This window comes from Choloepus didactylus, chromosome 13, assembly GCF_015220235.1.
Source record: "Choloepus didactylus isolate mChoDid1 chromosome 13, mChoDid1.pri, whole genome shotgun sequence".
NCBI classification, from domain to species: domain Eukaryota; kingdom Metazoa; phylum Chordata; class Mammalia; order Pilosa; family Megalonychidae; genus Choloepus; species Choloepus didactylus.
Window position 1 is genome coordinate 69181081 of NC_051319.1, and position 21758 is coordinate 69202838.

At 37.9% G+C, this 21758-nt stretch overlaps 1 protein-coding gene across 1 annotated transcript in view; it reads left to right on the forward strand.

Annotated features, from left to right (window-relative positions):
• Positions 1 to 21758, forward strand: part of CCDC192 (coiled-coil domain containing 192) — a 213826-nt gene that overhangs the window by 149939 nt on the left and 42129 nt on the right. Inside the window, exon 6 of the mRNA XM_037801053.1 lies at positions 2535 to 2667. Coding sequence (XP_037656981.1) covers positions 2535 to 2667 — 133 coding nt within the window. The remainder of the gene's footprint in view (positions 1 to 2534; positions 2668 to 21758) is intronic.

Here is a 21758-nt window from a genome sequence, read left to right on the forward strand (position 1 = left end):
CCTCTCTAAACTGAATGTCTCCAATTCCTTGCTTAGATAAAGCAGATATACAAATATTGTAGTAATAATAAGAGACAGACCATATAATCATGATAAAAGACAAAACAGTAGTCTGGAAATTTGAATGAAAGGAGAGCTAAATTTCTTGCTGAACTTGAGAAGCACTATGCCTGTCCACTGAATTCCTATACTCTATCACTCAAGTCATCCTATCTAAATGGAAATATAGCTTGATGAGACTTTTTTCTTAATGATACAATGTCATTTCCTAATGATCACTCATTAGGTCCCACCAAGTTGCTTTTATTTTTGATTTTGTTTATTTACTGACAATGTTACTTTGAGAATATTTTCTAGAGTAATACTTAGCTGCAGATGAATAGTTGTGACATGATTTGAGAATTTGAATTCCAACTAATAAGAATTAAGGGAGGAATAATGTGAGGAAACAAAACCTTCAGTTCTTTTTTCCCCCAATATTTTATTATGAAAAATTCCAGATGTACAGAAAAGGTGAAATATTTTTATAGTGACCACCCATTTACTAGACAACTAGATTCTATAATTAACATTTTTCTATCTTTGATTTCTCATATATCTATCCATTTCTCTATCCATCTATCAGTCCTTCTTATTTTATTATGCATGTCAGTGTAAATTAATCCCTAACACTTCAGCATGCATATCATTCTCAGGTCTTTTCTGATACTTTTATCTAGCACTCTCTTCTGATCCCCCTTACAACACTTTCCCCCTTTCTCTCCAATTTCTCAATTTTCATTTCTGCATCCTTCCTCTCATTTTCTATCACTAAAGTTCTAAGTGATAAAACAAAAGTGTAAAATTCAGAGCATGGAACAGTGTCAACGCAGCCTCAGGAAAGGTCACTGATGACCTCACAGGCCTGGGGTGAACCACGTCCTCATGAACCAGCTGACCTAACCAACCTGCAATAAGGGAGGTATAAATTGAAGCCACCATAATAATTTACTGTGAGAAATACAACTAGCAAATACCCAGCCATGTGTTCTTCTTCATCAGCTCAGTCTCCCTGAATAACCTACATGACATGCCAAATTGTGCAGGTTTTCAGTGAACACTGATTTAGAAAGGAATTAATTAGGTCTTTGTGGAACAAAGGCAGAAACCTTATCAGTCTTGACGTTTCCACCTGCCCAGTACAGTGCCTGACATTGAGGGGATTGTAAGTACAAAGAAGAAATGAATGCATAGACATTACTACTAGTAGAGCTGCCAAGCAGACTGGGCCCTTGCATTTGTGCTCAGGGTGCCTCTTATCTGGAATGTGCTGGGTGAGCCCCCCAAAGTCCACCCCTCCAAACCCCTTTAAAGTTCCCTGACTGCCTTTCTCCTTTAAATGTATTCTCGTTTAGGCATGTTTATGTCATTAAGCAAGTTTTAGTGATGCCCTGATCTCCCTGCAGTTTGGTCTGGAAGACAACCTGTCTTTAAAATGGGAGGGCTGTATATATATATAATTTCATCTTTGATAAGCTGATTTTATTGGCTTTACTTTCAAAATATAGGAGTAGTTCACTGCTACCCCAGTGTACTCCCTTCGGAGACAAGAAAAGAACACGATCTTCCCTAGTTAGCAAAAACCATTCCTTCTCTCAAGATTTATGTATGATGATAAAGGTTAGTCGTTTGTTTTCCCGGTTTCCTATTACCAACCCACAAGGAGTTGGCAAGGTAAACTCTTCAGTGGAAAGGCAGTTACACAAAAGCAATCCAGAAGTGCAAATGCAGCACTTTTCACAATAGATAACTTCTCCAGAGTTGCAGATAAATCCCATTTTGACAAATAAATCCACTTTGAAATTCATAAAAAGTGCTTTCCAGTCATCAAGTCTCAAGGTGAATCTTTGGGCTATGTAACAACTTCCTAATATAGTTCTTTCAAAGACTTAGCATCTCGTAAATCAGATTTTTCATAGCAAGACATTCCTGTCCTCTCTTGCTGGAGAACCATTCTTACTACTAACCACTTTCCTTACATAGATGTTATTGTAAATATCTGTAAATATAAGCTTTTCATACTAGTATCTATCCCCTTTAGAGCTTAAGTACAAACTATTACAGTATCAGGGGGAAAACAACACCAAATCAACACTCTGACTCTTTAATGTGAGTCTACTTACATTTTGGGGGAAAAAAAAAATCAGATACATTTAAGCATTAGCACCTCAGTGGTAAAATGCCAACCGGTAACTAGAGTTCTTCTCTAATTGCCTCTATTATAAGCAGAGAGTTCAGATCCAGATAAAAACCCTTGGAGAGGGTAAGAAATACTGTGGTGTAGAGAGGGGGCTTTTACTTTTGGGGATTCAAATTCTCTGACCTCAGGGGCTCACATACTGTTTCACAAACCTCAAACAGGACTCAGTGTAAATAATCAGGAGGCATTTCATCCAATCTGGGCTTCAAAGGCCATGTTTGTTCAGACATCATTAGGTCCTTTTGTTCTGTTGATGCATCTGTCTCTAGTGACCGTAACTCTCATTTTCTTTAAGGAACTAAAGCACAAAAAGAAAATGAAAAAGCTACAAACTGATTTGGCCACAGCTATACAGGAGGCTGCCATCAGAGTCCTGGAACTCAATGAGAAGATAAAGACTCTATGTGAAGGAAAGCCAGCCCCTAGAGGTCAGTATTACCATGTGACAGCTACCTACTGGCCCACGGCCCTGGGTGATGTATACAGCTTTATTGGCAACGAAGCAAAAGGCAAAGCCTCCGTGCTGGGCAGTGTCCTGGCCCCAGCCACACACCGGCCTGGCCTGACCTCCTTTTACCACGAATAGAGAAAGCGCAGAAACTGCTTACTCCAGGCTGCCTTCACTTCCACCTTAAGAGAGGCAGAGAGTAAAAAAGCAATTCATTAAAAAAAAAGTCTCCGAAGCTGAAACGCAGAACTGAAACAGATCTGATAAGTGTTATCATTCCCAAGCTGGGTGGCAGTGAAAGCAGCAAATAGAGAAGGGTAGGGGTCGGGCTCTGGACTGGGGTGAAGAGCTTGTCTAAAAGTGTAGATAGGCCCAGCCAAGGGAAGAAGTTAGTGCTTTAATAATAGGCAAATAAGCCAGAAACAACAGGAAAGGCTCATTGAGGATGAAATCAAGGTGGTTCAGAAGAATTTGAATAGCCACTTTGGTTTTGAGTTTTTTTTCAAAAAAAAAAACTTTTCCAACTAAGAGAATATACACATTGGGAAAAAACAAAAACTCATTTTTCAGTTTGGGTGCGTGTACTTTCTAAATCTCCTGCCCTGCATTTCATGACCTAATGGCAAAGTGCTAATGTCATCATTAGCAATAACATGAGTTAACATTTCACACAATGTGCCAGGCATTTTCTAAGCACTTCATGTGTATTTAACTCTCAGAATAACCTCTGAGGTAAGTACATTTATGAATTCCACAAGAATAAGCAGAGGCTTAGAGATGTTAATTACCTTGCCCCAGGTTAGACATGTGCAAGCCACACCTGGGCAGTCAGTCTCCAGAGCAGCAACTTGCCCTACACCAGAAGGCCTGCCTCAGCTCTGATGGAGTAAGGCCTGGGCTCTTACATTTTGTCTCTGTTCAGTAGCAGCAATACCAAATTTTGTGTATGCCTGGTGGATCTCTCGCGAAACTGTGGTTCCCTGGGATGTGTCTTCCTTTGATGTCTGCCACTCTGGTAAAGCCAGGAATATATGCCATTGTTCTTACTTGGGCTTCCTTTATTACTCATAAGTCATTCTGGAAAAAGAGGAGTGATGTGGAAACAAATCGAGGAGGAGGAAGTAGGCGAAGTTGTGGCTACAGAAAGTGAGACACTCCCAGCATCCTGACTACATAGTAAATCTTTTAATATGAGTTTGGTTTTAATTTTCAATTTTGAACAGCATTTCTCCCCCTGGTTCAAATGGCGTATTATTGTTGCCTTGAAACACATGCTGAAGGTCCATTTTGTTTCCTCTCTCAACAGAATAACATAAACAGAGTTTATGAGTATGCTTTTACCACCATGCAACCTAAAAGAAAAAAAAGCCATAGAAAATGTTATACTTTTAAAGGTCTATATTTTAAGCTATCATAGCCGGATTTTAAATTGGTTGCATAATAAGAAGTTGACAGTGATTGTAGAGCATATCGGAGAAAGATCTCTAGGTCACTTGAGAGAAGCATTCAGTTAAGCCTCAACTATATTTTAAATCTAATGCAAAAGATATCACTGTAAGTTATCTAATTCTAGTTTTTCATTTTTGACAAAAATAACATTACTTACCATCAAATGACAATTTTGTCCTTTTGATATTTTGATAGGTCAAAATTAATATAATACCAAGGTACCAATATTAGGGCTCTAAATGTCAGGGTGGGGGGCATGTGGGAGGAAAACATTAAACCCATCTTTCCTTCTTTGCCATCCTTCTACATAGAGGAAAGAAAAAAACTGGTGTATTTATGCACTGATATACATTGAAATAGTCAGTCATTCTAAGGTCAAGTACGTGACTCCCTTCCGGACCTACATGTTGCTTCTCTTATTTGTTGGAGATACGGGGTCCGTGGACTAACACAGAGCACTAAGGTCTTAAATATTTGCCTGTTCTTCCCCCTCAGGTCCCATATAGCCTCACCCTGATCTCAACAACCCAGGATACTGCCAGGCGGTAGTAGCCTGGGAATGATATTTGTTTTCATTCTCAGAGTCCTTGGTCATTTTGCCCTACCTCTCAAATCACTTCAAAGTAATGTCTGAAAAGATGCTAACGACTTGATGCACAATGACCACCATTTAAATACTGAATAATTTAGGGCTCATCCACCCACCCACACATTCCTGGACCTAAAACACCACCCCTCCACTAGTTCTATCTTGTGTCCTTTTATAAAAGGTTTGTCTTCTGTTCTCAGATCTCTGTTGGTTGCAAGTAACAGATGGCCCAGTAGTAATAGTTTGAGGAGGAAGGGGGATTTATTTATTAGCATATGTAAGCAAACAAAGAAAAGGCATGCATTAGCCTTAGAGTCCAATGGATTCAAAGTCTCAGATACCATCAGGACACTCTCTCTGCTTCTCTGCTTCTCTCCTCACTGAAGCTTTATTCTCTCAAGCTGGCTGTTCCAAGATGCTAGAAACATGATCATTAGCAGCTATGGACTGGCCTCCTTATCATCTCTCCTCCAGGGAGAAAAGAAAGATTTTTCCACCAGCTCCAGTTAGAAACAGTACAAGAAAAGAACTCTGTCCTGGCTGGGTCCAGTACCCATCCTCAACTTGGGCCAATCCCCATGGCCAAGGGTGGGGAACTAATGATGGACAAGCTTGGGTCAAGCACCAGCCACTGGAGACGGGGTGGGGGGAAATAAGGATGGGGAAGGAGAGTGTTCTGACTGATGGCTCCCTCTAGAAGCATGGGGTTGGATTGGTATAAAAATTCTTTCTTAATGGAAGGGCTATCCCATTATTGGAAAGGAGAAGTGATGGAGAAAACCAACATGTCCAATATATTCTCTGTTAGTGGTCAGGTTGAAATATAATGTAATGCTTAACAAATCACCCATCCCATGGGTATTTACACTATAAAAGTAGATTCTTCTTGATGAACAAAACAATTTCATGACCCAAGAAAAAAATCTCCAATGGTATAATTCCAGACCCCTCAAAAGATGAAGTATGAACCATTTGGGGAAAGGAGTCCCCTTCTAGCCTCTATTCAATTATATGATGGCCTCCTGTTCTGAAGATCTGCCTTATTGTAACAATTCAAATTGCAAAAGAGGGGGTAAAATGTTGATTGTAAGGGGCATATGTCCTGGATTAACATAAAGCTACTTCCCTATTACGAACTAAGGTCTATGGGTCTAACAAACAGTTTAAGGAAAATTTCCAAATAAATTAGAACTGTTTTTTTTTTTTTTTTATACAAGTGTGTAATTTTTTCCTTAGTTTTTTTTATTTCCAAGTAAAGTTTATATATTATGTTTCTGGCCAGTTTCTTGTAATTGAGATGTTCCAGAATAAGGACTATTTTTAAGCATATTCAAAGTGATGAAACAGTGAACTACCAATTTTTTTTTTTTTTTTTTTTTTTTTTACGTAAACACAGTAAACTATTTCATTGACTATGTACTTAAATTACCTCCAAGGAAATAAATGATTTAAGTCAATGGGAAGTTCAGCTGAAAAGAAAAACACCTCTATTATAAAACTGGCACAGCAGGAAACTTACTTACAGCCTGAGTGTTGTTTGTTGATGTTACTTTGTAGGAATAATCACAGCCCAAAGCAGGTTCCTTCCGTCATTTCCACAGCTTGCAACTGAAGTGCTTAAGGCTTTATTTACTAGCAGAAGTACCTATTGTACCCCTTCATAGCTTAAGTCCACCTTTTGGTAAATCTCAGTGTGCAGGAGCCCAAGGTTAAATTTCAAAAGGATCTTAGCGTCCTTTGGCTTAGGAGGACAGTGATACTTGAAAAAGGCTTTATTGACTAAATCCTGTTGGTGCATGAGTATTACAGTCCCTTGATATGGTGAAAGCTCCCATCTTTGACCAGAATGACAGGAACCCTGCTTATACATTTCACTCTAGCATACTGAAGGGCATGCACCCTTCTGAATTGTTTTAGTCTTTTCTTTTAATATGCAAGTTAGTGTACAATTAAGGTATCTAGCCCTCACAAGCATGCTCCCATTGCCCCAGTGAAAATCATGTCCAGTCTTAAGTCATCTCTTGGTCTCACTTTCATTAATGAGACACTAGCCAGGTAGTGCTTGTACATCCCACGTCAGGCTTATCCAGGAGTCAATGTCTGAACGGAGCAAGCCACACTTTTGAGGGGAGGTTGGTAATAGAATTCACATTTCAGTGATTTTCAGTGACCCAACAACATCTTTAGATACTATTCAACCTATCTCATGAATTTTAAGAAGCAAACTATTGCTGACCAACATTTTTAAGAAAGTTAGGAGATATATCTCTTTGCCAAGACCCCAGAGCCAATTCTAATCAACATTTTAAAGGGTACCTTTTATCCTGACATTCATCCCCATCCACTCAGTCCAAACATTTCTCCCCACTCTTTTTACCCCTCCTCCTGCAAAATTCCTCAGATCAAAACTCCTCTTGCAACTAGGTGTTAAGAAAACAGTGATCTGGGTGGTGAGGAAAATATTCTGGAATTAGATAGTGATGATAATTGAACCGATTGTAAATTTGTTAAAAACCACCGAATTGTACAATTTAAAATGGTTGAAGTGGTGAATTTTATGTTATGTGAATTTTATCTCAATTTAAAAAAAACAAAGATTAAAAGATCTTACTAAGATCTAAATGACTAACAACTCTATCAAGTGTCAGTGGTGTATTTTGTGCTTTGGGCCTAAATTAAACCTTGACTTGATAGAATTCTAAGCTTTTAAAGAGTGGTCATTTTAATATTTATTGGAGTTTGCACATTAAGTCAAGTCCTGCTTGGTTGCCCATTTTTGTCTAGGCCTTTCGAACAATACCACCCTTTATTCTACCTCCTCTCAGTCCAGCTCTTTGGAAGGCTGCTCTTCCCAGACTAGGAACCAATTGCTTAACCAATAGTCCTCCATGCCACCTCCCTTCACCACTGGAGCACAGATATTTTACCAGTCTACCCAGAGTTTTCTAAGAAAGCACCAAGAAGGCCCTGGAATCTCAAAACTGCTGAGACTTTGTCAAAAACCTCTGCTCCCCTCATGACATCAGACCACATGGGGCTTAGTCTGACATTTGGTCAAAAACACAGATAGGCAGCCTGCATTCTCTACTAACAAGGATTCCATTGCCTAACTGAAAAATACATGAATTTAGGAAAACAAAAAGTAGAGATTTCTTTCCTCAAAGGGAGCATTAACCTGATATTTGCCAAAAAGAGCTTCCTTTTAAAGCATTACTACTAAAACTTAAGATACAGAAGCCACTCCAAGGTAGAATATTTTACATTTAGTCCAATAAACATCAACAATTAGCTATAAAGAAAAAAAAAGGGCAGATGTGATAACTTTAAGATATACTTCCTAAATATGTTCCAATAGAGTTTTAATATTTGCCTGGTAGAAATAGCTTATATTTATCTTTGTAATTTCTGAGCCTCATTCAGAGATTTCCCTTCAGGATGTCTCTTTCCTTCATCCACTAAGTCTTTTTCGGAAATAGAGTCCCTTTACCCTAATGACAAAACCTTCTCACTGATTTCAGCAGTACCTTCAAGGATAAACATTTCCTCCAGGAGTCCCTGCAAAGCTTGGAGATTAATTGCAGAGAAGACTGGAGAACTAGTACTTCACTGGGGTCTGTGACCTAATTCAATATGTAAAACTTTAGGGTGGTTCTAATTTTTAAAAGGATATTTCAGAGACCTGTAGGCCTAAAAAGAGCTAATGGAAAAAACTATGCATTGATCAGGACTTTATTAGTTGCAAGTGACAGAAACCAAAATGAAACTAGATTGAGCAGCAAAAGAATTTATTAGCTCTAAAGGCTGGGCCAAGGAGCTTCTGGAAAGCAACCTTGGCTCCTTTGGCCTGTTGGCACCACTCTGAGCTACTGTAGGTAGAGATTGGGAAAGCATCCCTGGCTGCCCTTGTTTGACAGTTTACAGTGAGTATCTATTGTTTCTGCCTGTTCAGCACCACTCCTCCTCTTTTCTTTTAGTAACAGAAGCATGATTTTCTTTGGGGGAACTACCCCTCTTCTATTCTGAGCAGTACTGTGGGTACTATCGTCAAGGTGTCCCTTTCCCCCTCTGGCCCAGAGGTAGGCTTGTGACCAGCTGAACCAATCAGACTCACTCTTTCCCAGGAATTTGAATCTTGAGCTGAGTTGAGGGAGGGAGGACAGGAAAAGACTAGAGATGATTCATTCTGGTGGTTGGGGCCTGGCTCCTGAGGAAATTCTCTATTAGTTTCTGGAACATATATCCTTAAGTTCCCCTCCTGAGGTCTGGTTGTTAAGATTTTCCTTCAATACTAAGAGCTATCATATCTCCTTACACTACGTATTTTATTTGTTTAAATTAATCAGGGTTGGCTTATAATAATTGCAACCAAAGAACCTTAATTTATACCCAATTCCAGGGAGCAGAGCTTCTTTCTCACCAAATATATACAGAAATTTCAGAGAAGGAATCTGATTAACCCTAGTTGTATCATATTCTCACTCCCTGGATTAATTATAGTGGCCAAGGCAATGGGTATTATCATTGATTACCCCTGGGTCATGTGCTAAAAGTCAAGGGACAGGAAATATCAGAGAAAAGAAGATGGGAAAGCTTTTTGGACAGAAGACAAAAAAAACTCACTGTCCCCTAGACTCTACTTTAGTTAAACCTTATAGACTTGGAGAAGGCAGCCATTCACTGCCAAGATAGTATAAATTTTCTCTTCTTTTTCTCCCCATCATTTTCAGATTCCATATTTAGACCCTTCCTTTGTGAGAGGTCTGGAAATCTATTTCTTTTATAATTAATAAAGATTAAGAAGATACATTCTGAAATTTTTGGTTGGGGTCCAGTATTTTCTAGCTACTCCAGCTGTGGGAATTCAATGATGTCAAGGTCTCCTCCCTCCTTTGTTTATAAGACTAATTTTGGATTTATACCATTATCAGGAAATGGTTTCCTTCTTTCTGTCCATCCCTTAGGAATGGTTTAAAAAGGGGGGGGAGAGGGGGAATCTTGTGGCTTCTGTATCCAGAGAGGTTGACTGAAAGGGCAAGTGCTAGTTAAATGTCAGACAAGGCACATGGGAACTGGAACTCCACCACAGAGGCTGCTAGGATCACCAGAAGAGCGTGTGCTGTGTGGGAAAGCTGATAAATTACCCGGATTAGAGTGAGAAGGAAGATGCTTCCTTCCAGGAAATTTGCAGAGCAATCTTGGGTACTCCTTTGTCAAACATCACCAGATGGGCATTTTATTTGCCAGCATAAGCTTAATTGGAGAATTTGGGGTTGCCAACAATTGCTAGGCAACTGTCAATACTAGCCCTCACAGCTGTTTCTGGTACAAACTTCTTGTTGCCAGTGTAGACAAACTGAATAGTGTTCCCCCTGCCCTCCCCAGAAACAGCACTATTATTTTATTTACTGACTCATTGTTTCCTGTTAGGAGGTTGAGGTTAGAGAACAGCTATATTGGTTATATGAATACATTTGGAGGGAAAGAGTAGAAACTTTCTTTGAGCTCAACAAATCAAATTTAGAAAAGACACACAGAACCAGACCCTGATAGGAAATTATTCTCTAATGGAAAGTGGGAGACTTTTGTTTGAAGGCATGGGGTTTACTTCTGGCCAGTGGGATAGTGTTAGATATATACTCTTTTTACTTTTTTTAAATATATTTTTACTGTGAAATTTAACATACATACAGAATAGTGATAACTTTCAAAATACAATTTAACAAGTAGCTAGAGAGCAAATTTCAAAGACTGTTATGTATTACAGTTCCACAATTTCAGTTATTTCCTTATTGTGATATATAATATGTATATTCTTACGTATTTATTAGCTATATACCACCACCTCCCCCCCCCACAATGTACTTTGCTATTTAAAGACACACTGTCTTGTACCAGAGTAACCTACTATGCCTCTGAATTCCTCTATCAAATACAGCTACAATTTGATAACATTTGCCAAAGGGCATAGAGCTAATAAGAAATACAGAGGAAATGTAAGAGGAACAGCATTTTCCTGAGTTGCTTAATAAGCAGTTGGACCCAGGAGAAGTATGTTAACTTGTGTTGGCATAATAAATGTTGCAAGATCTGAAAATGTTAATGAACTTGTGCAGATTCAGTTAATGAACTAATCCCAGAAACTGATGGCTGAGGACATTGCACTGATTTGCCAATAATACCTGGAAGTCCTGCCATGACAAGCTATCAAATCATTTTGGGTATATCTGCTCCACAAAGTTTGTCTAGCCATATTCCAGAAGTCATTGTTTTCCCTTGGTCATTCCTAGTGAAGAGGGAAGGAGCCTTGTTCCTATTTTTGGGAATTGTGAATAGAACTTGGCCAACAAAGGAAGGAGGAGCCCTCAACCACAGAAAGACCTTTATATTATTATAAATAGCCTCAAAAAGGTGAATTTCTGAGGTCAAGGAAATGAAAGGAGGCAGGAGAGATGGTGGAGAGATAAGTGAGTGCTTAGTGAAAGGAAGAAAAGAACTCTTACGAGTTTTCAAAGGCAAAATAAGTACTTACAAGACTCAGGTCAATAGAATGAAATGAATTAATTTAGTTCTATAGAATCCTAAAATTAACTTAGCCCTTTAAAAGTTCCTAGATGTTAAGGGCAAAAATTTTATCTCACTGAGTTGAATGTAATAGTCAGGATGCTGACTCCAGCTCCTCTATGTTGACCCACAAGATATCAACCTATTTGACAGTCACTTGCGGTCCCTTTTCCCAGCTAACCAATGAAACAATTTTCATGGCTCTTCAGGGTGCATAGAGGTTTTCCCAACTCTGGATGAGTGCCAAAACCTCTGTTCTTATCCCAGGGAGCCAAGTAAATTATTGGCAAATCCAGTTAATGTTCTATAATGTTGTTCAAAAAATTGTTGTAGGGTATGCAAAAATCTGGCTCTAGTTTCATTTCAATTTATATATAATGTTAATAAATTCATATTTTTTATTTACTGTTTTTAAAAATAACTGGGGTTTTAAAATGAGAAGTCTTTTAAAACACACTTTTCATCAGAATTTTATTATATAACTATAGTGATTATATTATAAGAATTAAAAATTAGGACTCACTATCTGACATAAGTTCTGACATATAAATTTAATTTAGACTCAAGAATATTTGAAATCAGGACCATGCTACAGAATTCTGGATATATTAATACTATACTGTCAGTTCAAAAAGGATTGCAAGAGATAGCAAAATGCCTCATCTCTTTAACTGCTCTCCATCATGGATCTTGGCAGCTAAAACTTGGGCTCCTAGAAGCCAAGGTTAGTGGAATGTAATTAACTCCACAAACTCAACCTGAAAGTGAAAATCAGTACTTCTCTTTGATTAATTGTATCTAAAGGAGAAAAAATAAATAGAACCAAATCTTGTATAATCTATCTTGTTGCTATAAACAAAATTTACAGATGCTTGTGTCTTATCTTTGCTTTTTCATAGACATAACTTTCCATATAATTCTCAAGAGTCAGTAACTGAAATTAAGAATATGTGTTCTTCTTTGGAGGTTGCTTTCAATTTAAAGCCACAAGGAAGTAATTTGTTTAATGGAAGCTGTGGGTTCCTAACAAAGATGTATATAAATACTGGTGAACAAATTAAAATACCTTAATTTATTTGTCAATAAAGCGGTGCCAAGATGCTAAGAATTCACTTCAGGATGAATTCTTAAGGGAAATGGAAACTGGTTTGAGGTTTTCCTCTATCTTTCTCCGTGAGCACATGCTGATGAACACTTTTGTTTCTATTTTCTGAAAAGGCTTTGCTTATTGTGTGAAAACATTCCTGAAGAAAACTGTAGACCTACCAGTCTTTGATTGCCTCAATTATACAGCTTTCCTTTCTAGTTAATTGAAGCTAATGCAATAAATAAATACTCTTACCCTTTTCTAATAACTCATTTCCTATGTTTATTTCTAGCTTAGGGATATTTTATTTACATTATTTCTGAATGTATTACATGCATTCAATGTAGTAAACACTATTTGGTGCTTATGAAAGTGAAGGAAGAATGAACAAAATCCTGATTGTATTTCAAGGAAGCGGGGGGAAACAAAATAAATAAAGATCATACTACAGAAAAATAAAATCTAAGCAAGTGGGTAAAACCCAAATCTAGTTGAAATACCATAGTGGAAACTCCAGCCATATGCAACTACTGAGGATTTCCCCCTAAGTGAGGCTCTGCTCAGCACTTCCAGGCTTAGCACCTGCTACCTCCTCTTTCTAGTATGCCCTGACATTTACCCCTCTCCCCACCCCTGCCACTTTGCCTTCTCATTCTACTTCAGGGAGGCCTTTAGTGAGTGCCCCCATCACTACTATACCACCCCACCCACTCCTTTGCCTTCAAATGAGTTATGTTGCCATAAGCCCTGTGCACACCATAGTCACGGTATCTATTATAAACCTCTATTTGCCTGTCATTCTTTACTAGTGTCTTGAAGAAAAAGAGTGGTGTCATGTTTTTCTTTATATCCAAGGCCTAGCATAGTGCTTGGTACATGCTTGATGGTCAGGAAATGTTGGCTGGATGAATATTTAATAAAATTAATGGGATTCTGTTCTGGTGTACTATTGCTTAATATGTTTACAAATTGCTAGGTGATGGATAGAGTTGGCTTATGAAATTAAAAAAAAAAAAAAAAATGTAAAACCACCCAAAGTAGCAGCTTTACCAGGGAACATACTGTACTTTCAGATGGCCGGCGATGTCCCTGGGATTAATCGCACAGCTCCTGGTTCCCAGGATGAAGGACATAATAAAATCCTGGGATTGGTTTGAACTACTAATGATTTTATGGTCTATTGTGAGAGACCAGTTTTGACCTCTCTTCCAACTGTGTTATTTTATGACTTTTAACTTTACCATGTCAACTCATACAGATGGAATATATACATATATTTGAGAGGCTTAATATCTAAAGATTGGGGTCCAAATCAGAGCTTTGTCGCTAAATTACCAGTCCCATAAAACTGAACTAGCATTAGTTCCAAAGTCTTTTCTAGTCTGCTCCTTTAAACTGGCCGGCCTCCCTGCCCTCTCTATGTGGCCAGCACCCAGCACACTTATATTGCCTGTGGCCTACACCTTGAGCCCCCTCATCCTGCCCATCGTGCACACCACTTCCTGAACTGCCACTTACCTTCTCTGGTCCTATCACTGGTTGAGAGCTTTATAGTTATTCCTTTGGATCCAATGCTCAAGGTGACCCCTCTGATCCTAACTCCTATCCTTGATTAATCAATATGCCCCTTGATGTATGTTGGCTTCTATTTGCTTTAGGTAACATCCTGCCCAATTCTAGCCCAGCCTCCCACGTGGGCTGTTGTTCCCACCAAGTTGGTCTCATTCCCATAGATAACAAGATCTGTTAGGAATTTCATCTTCAATTGTCTGGCCAGCTTCTCAAGTTCACTGGTGCTTCCTTCATTTAGATCTTGGTTACCTATCCTTAGGCCTTTCAAAAATGGTCTCCCTGTTTTTTTCTTTAACCACCTCAGTGTTTTGCACTAAAGGCTGGTTAATTATGCAGGAGCACAGTTTAGTAATGTCACTTTCATAGTCAGAAATTCTTCAATGGCTTCTCATTTCCCGTGAAATAAAGTTCATGGTTTTTAGCCTGACATGTACTGGCCCTAACGTATCTTTCTAGATTTACTTCTTAAAACTTCTTTTCACATATTCATATTCTCTCTCTGTCACCTTTGCTTGATGAGATGACAGGTAGAAGCCTTCTATCTCTGTTCTCTGCTGCTGCTGAAAAAATAACACAAACTGCTTTATTGCTCTCTTTGCATGATTATAGAGCTCAAATGAGCATACAACTTTGCCCAGAAAACCAGCCATGATTTTTTTCCCAGTAGGTTGCTCCACACTCCCAAAGACAATTATTCCAAACCCTCATATATTTCCTCAAACTTCCTACCCCTCCTCTACAATTACTCACAGCCAATGACCTCACCTATGATTCAGAGAGAGTACACAGCCATCAAATGGGGACTCCATCATCTTACCATTACCAAATATAAATTCTTGCTTCATATCTTCACCCATGCTCTCCTGATTGCCTTCTGTAATGAGTGGAGAAGTTATCCCTCATCCGGTTCAAGACTATCCTCCCACTGGTGCTCCAGGCCCATCGTTCTTACCTTTCCCAGGTATGTCACTTATTTACCCCATCTCACACTTACATCAGATACTCCTTCTTTTCCAGCTCATGCTCATCTGCATAATAGCATGTCTGGCATCTCACATCTCTGCAAAACTTCCCTTGATGCCTCATCACTCAATCTCTTTGTCCTGCTCTTAATTTAAGACAAACATTATGAAAAGATTATCTCTATACACTGTCTTCACTTCCTCACCTCCCACCCATTTGCTGTGCAATACGCTATAGTCTGGTTCTCCCAATCCCATTTAGATGATGTTATTCAACTAAAACTGCTATAGCCACTGTCCCCAATAAGACGCATGATGTCAGATCCAAAGTAAACATTTCTGTCTTCATCTTATTGGAACTATTCGCATCATATAACACAGATGACCACTCCTTTCTTATTGACATATCCTTCATTCTTTGCCTTATGTCAAATCGTGCAGTTGTTTCTTTCTTCTTTCTTATAGATCATTCTAACTTGCTGAATCCTACTTTATAGAACCTCTAAAGATCTTCAGGACCCAGTCCAGGGCCCTCTTTTCTTCTATCTTCAGTTTTACCCTGGATTATCGCATTCATTCTCATGGTCTAAATACAACATATGGTCTAATAATTTCTAAATTTATATTTTCCATTCAAGTCTTTCCTTCAACTCCAACCCTGCTTTGGACATGGTATTCCCCTATCCTCTTCCATATCAGCAATGATACCACTACCTACCCTTTACTCAGGCCATATACACTGGTAACACACACACACACACACACACACACACAACTCCAAATTGGGACAAGTGCAGCAAAGGAAATAAATAGAATTCCATGAATAATGAAATAATAGGTTGGGGTAGAAATGGAGACAAGTTGATGAGACAGGTCAGCAGAAATCCTCTTTAAGAAGGAGATGACATTTCAACTCAAACACAAATGATGATAAGGAGTTAAGTACATGGAGAGGCAGGGGAAGAGCATGCTTCAAAAGGAAATAGTAAGTATAAACCTGTTTTAGGAAAACAACTTGTATTTGAGCAACAGCCACAAATCCAGTACCCACAGAGCAAAATGGGTGAGTAGAAAGTATCAGGGAATGAGGGTATAAACAGGTAGAGCATGTGTAAATAAAATTTTCAAAAGGTAGGCAGGGATTAGATCAAATGGCAGTATTTCAATAGCCCGGGTGAGAAGTGGCTGTTGCTTGGACCAGAGACGTAGAATTAGAGAGAAGAGATTTAATCTTTATTTTGGAAGTAGAACCAGTGAGACTTGGTGATGGATTGGATATGAAGATCAAGGAGATGAAGGTAATAAAGATGATTCTTAGGTTTCTAATTTGTGAAACTAAGCAACAGGAGACTAATTCAATGAAATGGGGAAGACTGAAGAAAGATATTCTTTAATCCCAGTCAAACTGAATTAGAAGCCATAACCAACCCACTGGATGGATAAGGATTCCTGAAGGACGTGGCTCCAAAATGAGTTTTAAATGATGAATTTGAGTTAACCATGTGCAGCGGCATGTGTGGGATATGGCTAGATACAGAAGAAAATGCCAAGAAGAAAGGCCCCAAAGATTAAGGTCATGAAGATTTTATTTCCTTTGCCTGGAATATCCTCCCCTAATTCCCTGTGTCCCTGCCTAAAATTTACTGAACCTTCTAGTCCCAGGAGAAATGCCAGCTAGTCCCAGGAGAAATGCAAGCTCTTCAGGTCTCTTCAGATACTTACTTATGCTCTTTTAGTGATATTTGCCATCTTTTAGCTTATATAATAATTTGTGTTCATTTCTTCCCTATTAGACCATATCTCTTTGAGGGCATGTATTATACTGTTAGCATACTTGTATCCTTTCACGGTACCTAGTATTGTTGCCTTGTATAAAGAAGACTATCAATAAATGTTGGTTTTCACCACAGTATCATTATAAGGAATAGGAATGAAAGATGTGCAAATTACTAAGCTTAAAACCAGATAGGAGGTTATAATGAACGTTGGTCATAATAATTGTTATCTAAAGATTCTTAATTTAAATTCTTTATACCAGAATTAAGTGATACAAATGTCTGATGCCATTTGATTTTTAGACCTATGGAAAAAGACTCCCAATTACAGAGTAAACACCATAGGACCTTATTATTTCAAAAGAAAAGGTAGACAGTCCTGAGATAAAGATGCTCTGTGTTGTTGTTTGGTCTGGTTTAGTTTTGCTTTGTTACTGTGGAAATTTAATCATCTGAAAGATTAATTCCTGAATGGAACCAGCAGAACAGAAAAATACATGTGTATTTTTTAACTAACATATAATAATTGGTTTATTCAGATGTGGCTTAGATTTCCTAATGTCATAAAAAAATCTATGTGAGTTCAAACTGTACACTTACTATAATCAGCAAGTACTTACAAATGTGTGTATGGATTTCGGATACATAGGTGATGTGGAAGGAATTTAAATTTACCTTTTTAGCACTAGTAGTTCACTTGGTAACTGGAAGTTTGGCCCACTGACATCATCTTCTCAATGTTGGCCAGTTTTATGACAATATGGCATGGTTTTTCCAAAGAGAAACCAGATAAGTATGATTTAATAAAATATTGAGAAATATTCATTATAATTGGTGAAATGTACAAATAAAGATATTTTTAAAAGGCAAGAGGTTGGTTAAATATAAACTCATAGCTCAGAGTTAGGAGGAGAAAAGTTATATAGTAGGTTGTGTGGAAATAAGAAACTGAGACAACAATGCTCACCATTGTTTCAAGTGACAAAGAATTGGCCAGAATCCAAATACCATGGGGGACAAGATTAATAGTAAGTACATCTGTCAACATCCTGTTTGAAAAATCTCAGCTAGAATCAGAAGTTTCTGAAAACATTCAAAAGGGATTTCATCTAAGAATGAGTCATATTCTCTGCAGCAAAAAGCCTTAAAATATCAGTATAGGATGTTAGAAGTTGAACAGACCTTGGTGATCATCTTGTCCAACTCCCATGTTTTACAGATGAGAAAACTGGGGCCCAGAAAACTCTCTCTCTACTCTGCTGCACTGGGAGGCACCAGGAAGTAATGGACAGAATATGGACTTTGGAACCATACAGAATTGGGTTCAGACCCCAGCTCAGTCACTCAGACAAGTCCCTTATTATCTCTGAGCCTCAGTTTCCTCAACTGTAATATGAGGATCAAAATAGCTACTTTTCAGAATTGTTGTGAGATTAGAAATAACGTATATAAAGCATCTGGCAGACAGAATCAGCAAATGCTAAGTCCTATTGCCCAAAGTTCTGGAATTAGTGCCAGAACAGGGATCCTCACCTCAACTCCAGTGTGTTCTCTTTATACTTTTAGAGCTGCCCAGTCAGATCTCCTACTCCAAAGAAAGGGTGTTACACTCTTCTGTAAATATTTAAGCCTTTAATAGTTTAGAAAATAAAATGATTCAGTAGTTTATAAAATGCCAAATGGAACTTCCTAATTTTTCCAGGACATGAACACTACAAAGAACAGTTCAACACAAGGGGCAGAAATCTAGTAACTTGAGGAAAACTCCCCTAAATATCAACTGAATCCTTCATAATAGAACATTATGTGTGGGGATGGAGTGTTGTATGTTTCATATATGTATAGGTTCTATAAATTATATAATGGCCTATTTTTTTAATTTAGGAATGTCATATTAGATTTTTCTAACAGTTAAGACAAAAAAAAAAAATGCAATCCAAACTGTCAACAAATTAATGAATTATAGCAGAGAGGAAAAAGACAATTCCTTAAGCCTGAATGGTGTGCAAAAGAGTGAGTCACAGCTGAAAATTTTATTTTTCCTAATTAGTTGTCTCCTTTGTATGTGCATGGAAATACAAGCCCTACCACTTATAGGATAGGCTTAATAAATCACAGGCACTCTGACTGCTCACGTCTTTTTGTCCTTTCTAATTATAACTCACATGTATAGACATAGTCATTAGCCAAGACATGTTAACTGTAGATCAACAATTTAAGTTTCTACAACCAGGTATCTATCTGCTCTGCTGATAGTCACTTTGAAAACTAGTATGAATCATTTATACTGAAGCATGATTAACTCGATACAGCAATTCCCTGTAACTAAGTTTCTCCTCTTTACTACTTGGGCTGTTTCCATGTGCCTACATTTGCCATTACAGTAGCATGAATCTGGATAGCTGAGAAAGTCAAGAGATTTATAGTATTTTAGAACTAGAAAGGATCTTAGCAAGGCCATAATTTAGCCAACAGGCTAAATATAGCCTACCAAAATGTTTTAATTGTTCCTTAAAGTATTGGCTTATGCTTTATGTTAGATATTTTGCATTAATTGCATCCTTTTAATAATAGATTGCATATTAAAAGCTGGACTTCCAGCTTTTGTTGAAAAGTTGGACAACTTGGCAACACAGGACCTTCATTTCTGCCTGGCAACCTTTGTTTAGTGCTGAACAGTGGCTGCCCCCTTAAATGCAGTGAGTTGTCAGTCACCCAGCTCCCATCACTCCCAATGGATTACCCAGCCCAATTCCACTCATCGGCCTTACCCTCAGTGTTCCTTATCTAGTCCAAACCCACATTTTAAGAAAAGAAAAACCAAAGCCCAGAGACAACAAAAGACTAAAGCCAGCTCCAGAACCCAAGTCTCCTAGTCAGCTATGTCTTTTACTGTTTTAGAAAGTAGTTAATACATATTAAGTTGCTACTTCCTAAGAGATGAATAAGCACAAAAATACAGCAAAAGCAATATTTATAAGAAATGTTGACTCAGGCAAAAACATTACTGGTTATCAGTTGCTACTTAGCTTGATCTTAGGTTACAACATAATATCTTCCTTTTTAGAAGGATGCCTAACTATTATCAGGCAATTGGCTTTGCATGACCAAAAAAAAAAAAAAAATCTCTATATGAGATTTATTTGGCTCTCAAATGTTAACATACATAAGAGATAAGAGTTTCTTGGAGAATTAGTGGAAATTTAAATGTATAGGTCCTTTCCAAAAAGGTTCTGATTTAGCATGTCTGTGTGGAGATGGAGGAATTTGCATTTTTAATGAGTATCACAGGTGATTACACTTATTTATCAGAGTAAGAGTTCACTTGAGCTTCTTTAGGTCTGATCTTAAGTTCCAGAACTTAATATTCTATTCATCTTCATTCAGAGGATGGAAGTTTCCTGCTTGTGGTCCCTGTTTCTTTTCCTTCTTTTTTTGTGTTCTCTTCACATTTCATTTAAGAAAACTCCAAGGAAGATATCATGATTGGCGTGGTATGGAGGATCAATTCCTTAAGAGTGTATTTACAATGGTAATTTAGTTACATAATTCCTAATCATTCTACTGACCTTGCTCTTCTTTCTAAAGAATGCTTCCTTCATATTTAAAAAATTTTCCTTTATGATCCAAGTCTACCAGAAGTTTTCATAACTTTAGTTTGAAACTTCAGATCAATTTTATGTGTGTTTCCTCCTTAAAACTTGTGTTTTTAAAAGGTTTTATATTTCATGTTCCATAGCTTTTAAACAGACTTTTAATATAACTGTTCAAACAAAATACACACTGTTGCACAGTAGTTCCCTCACATTTGGCCAAAAAGAAGTGAAAAACAAAAAGTTTACTTTCTTATAGGGAAGTGATTGCCAATTAGAGATATGATATCTGTCCCCAATTAATCCATGTTGAAACTGTAGAGTAACACTATATTAAAGAAGATAAAGAAGAAAAAAAAAAATCACCACTTAAGCAAAACATCAAGTTGGAGTCCTAGCAGGATAATTTTGAATGTTAAAGTTAAGGCTTTCAGGTTCTGTGTGCTTGTAGTAGAACAATTCTTTATGTTAAAGCAGGCATATCTAATCAGGTCACTCTTACAATAAGAGGAAAAGCATTAGAGGACATTTACTTGAATACTATCAAATAGAAAAGAACTTTCTGTATATATGGAGTAATTTAGTTTTAGAAAAAGCTTAGAAGCTTAAAGTACTGGATAGTATAACAACAATGGTTTGAAAGAGTTTAACTTCAGCTTTACGATTAACATCAGTAACTTGGAAAACAGCTTAAAAAACATGCTAGACTATATTATGAGGCCTGAAAGAGACACTAATAAGGTCAAAATATTAGTTAATTGAGGAGGAAAGCTGGTCCAGTTACTTGATTCAGAGTTCCCAATATAACAGAAAGCTTGTTTATACATTTATAAGTGGAGTATTTTTTTTTAAAGGGGTGGGGGGGAGAAAGGAAGGAAGAAGGAAGGAAAGAAGCCTTGAAATCATGCCCTACTTTGAGCAGAAGTAAGAGGCCTTGTTTTGCAGGGGTGAAAAGGAGAGGCAGGAGAGAGGAGATAGGGTAGAGAGGGAGGAGGTGAGCATGAACCCAGCAAACAAGAACGTTGTCTGTCTCCGTGAAATACCCAGAATACGGAAGGACCAGCCTTATGCGAGCCCATTCCCAGCTCTGCGTAGCACACTCCATCCTTGGAGTTGTCAGACTGCATGGTGGAGGGTAAAAAGACCCTGGAGAAAGACAGTCTGACAGCCATCTCTGACCAAAATGATTCCAGGGTAAATCTGTAGTAATTCTCTACTTAACAGAATTGTGGTTTTCTAAATAACTCCTGAACCTCTGGGGCACGTGGGTCGTATGGGGGCCCTGATCTCAGTTGTGCCTGTTATGGATTCCACGGCAGTGTAACAGCCATGGAGTGAGTTTCCTAGAGTCAACTAGCTTTTTAGGAAGAAAATAAAAATTTTATGAATGAGCCATGAGTCACAGATATGTTTTGAAATGTAGTTCCAAATGATACAGAATGTTGATAATTTTAAACTCCAGTGTAAAAGTTAGGAATAATGC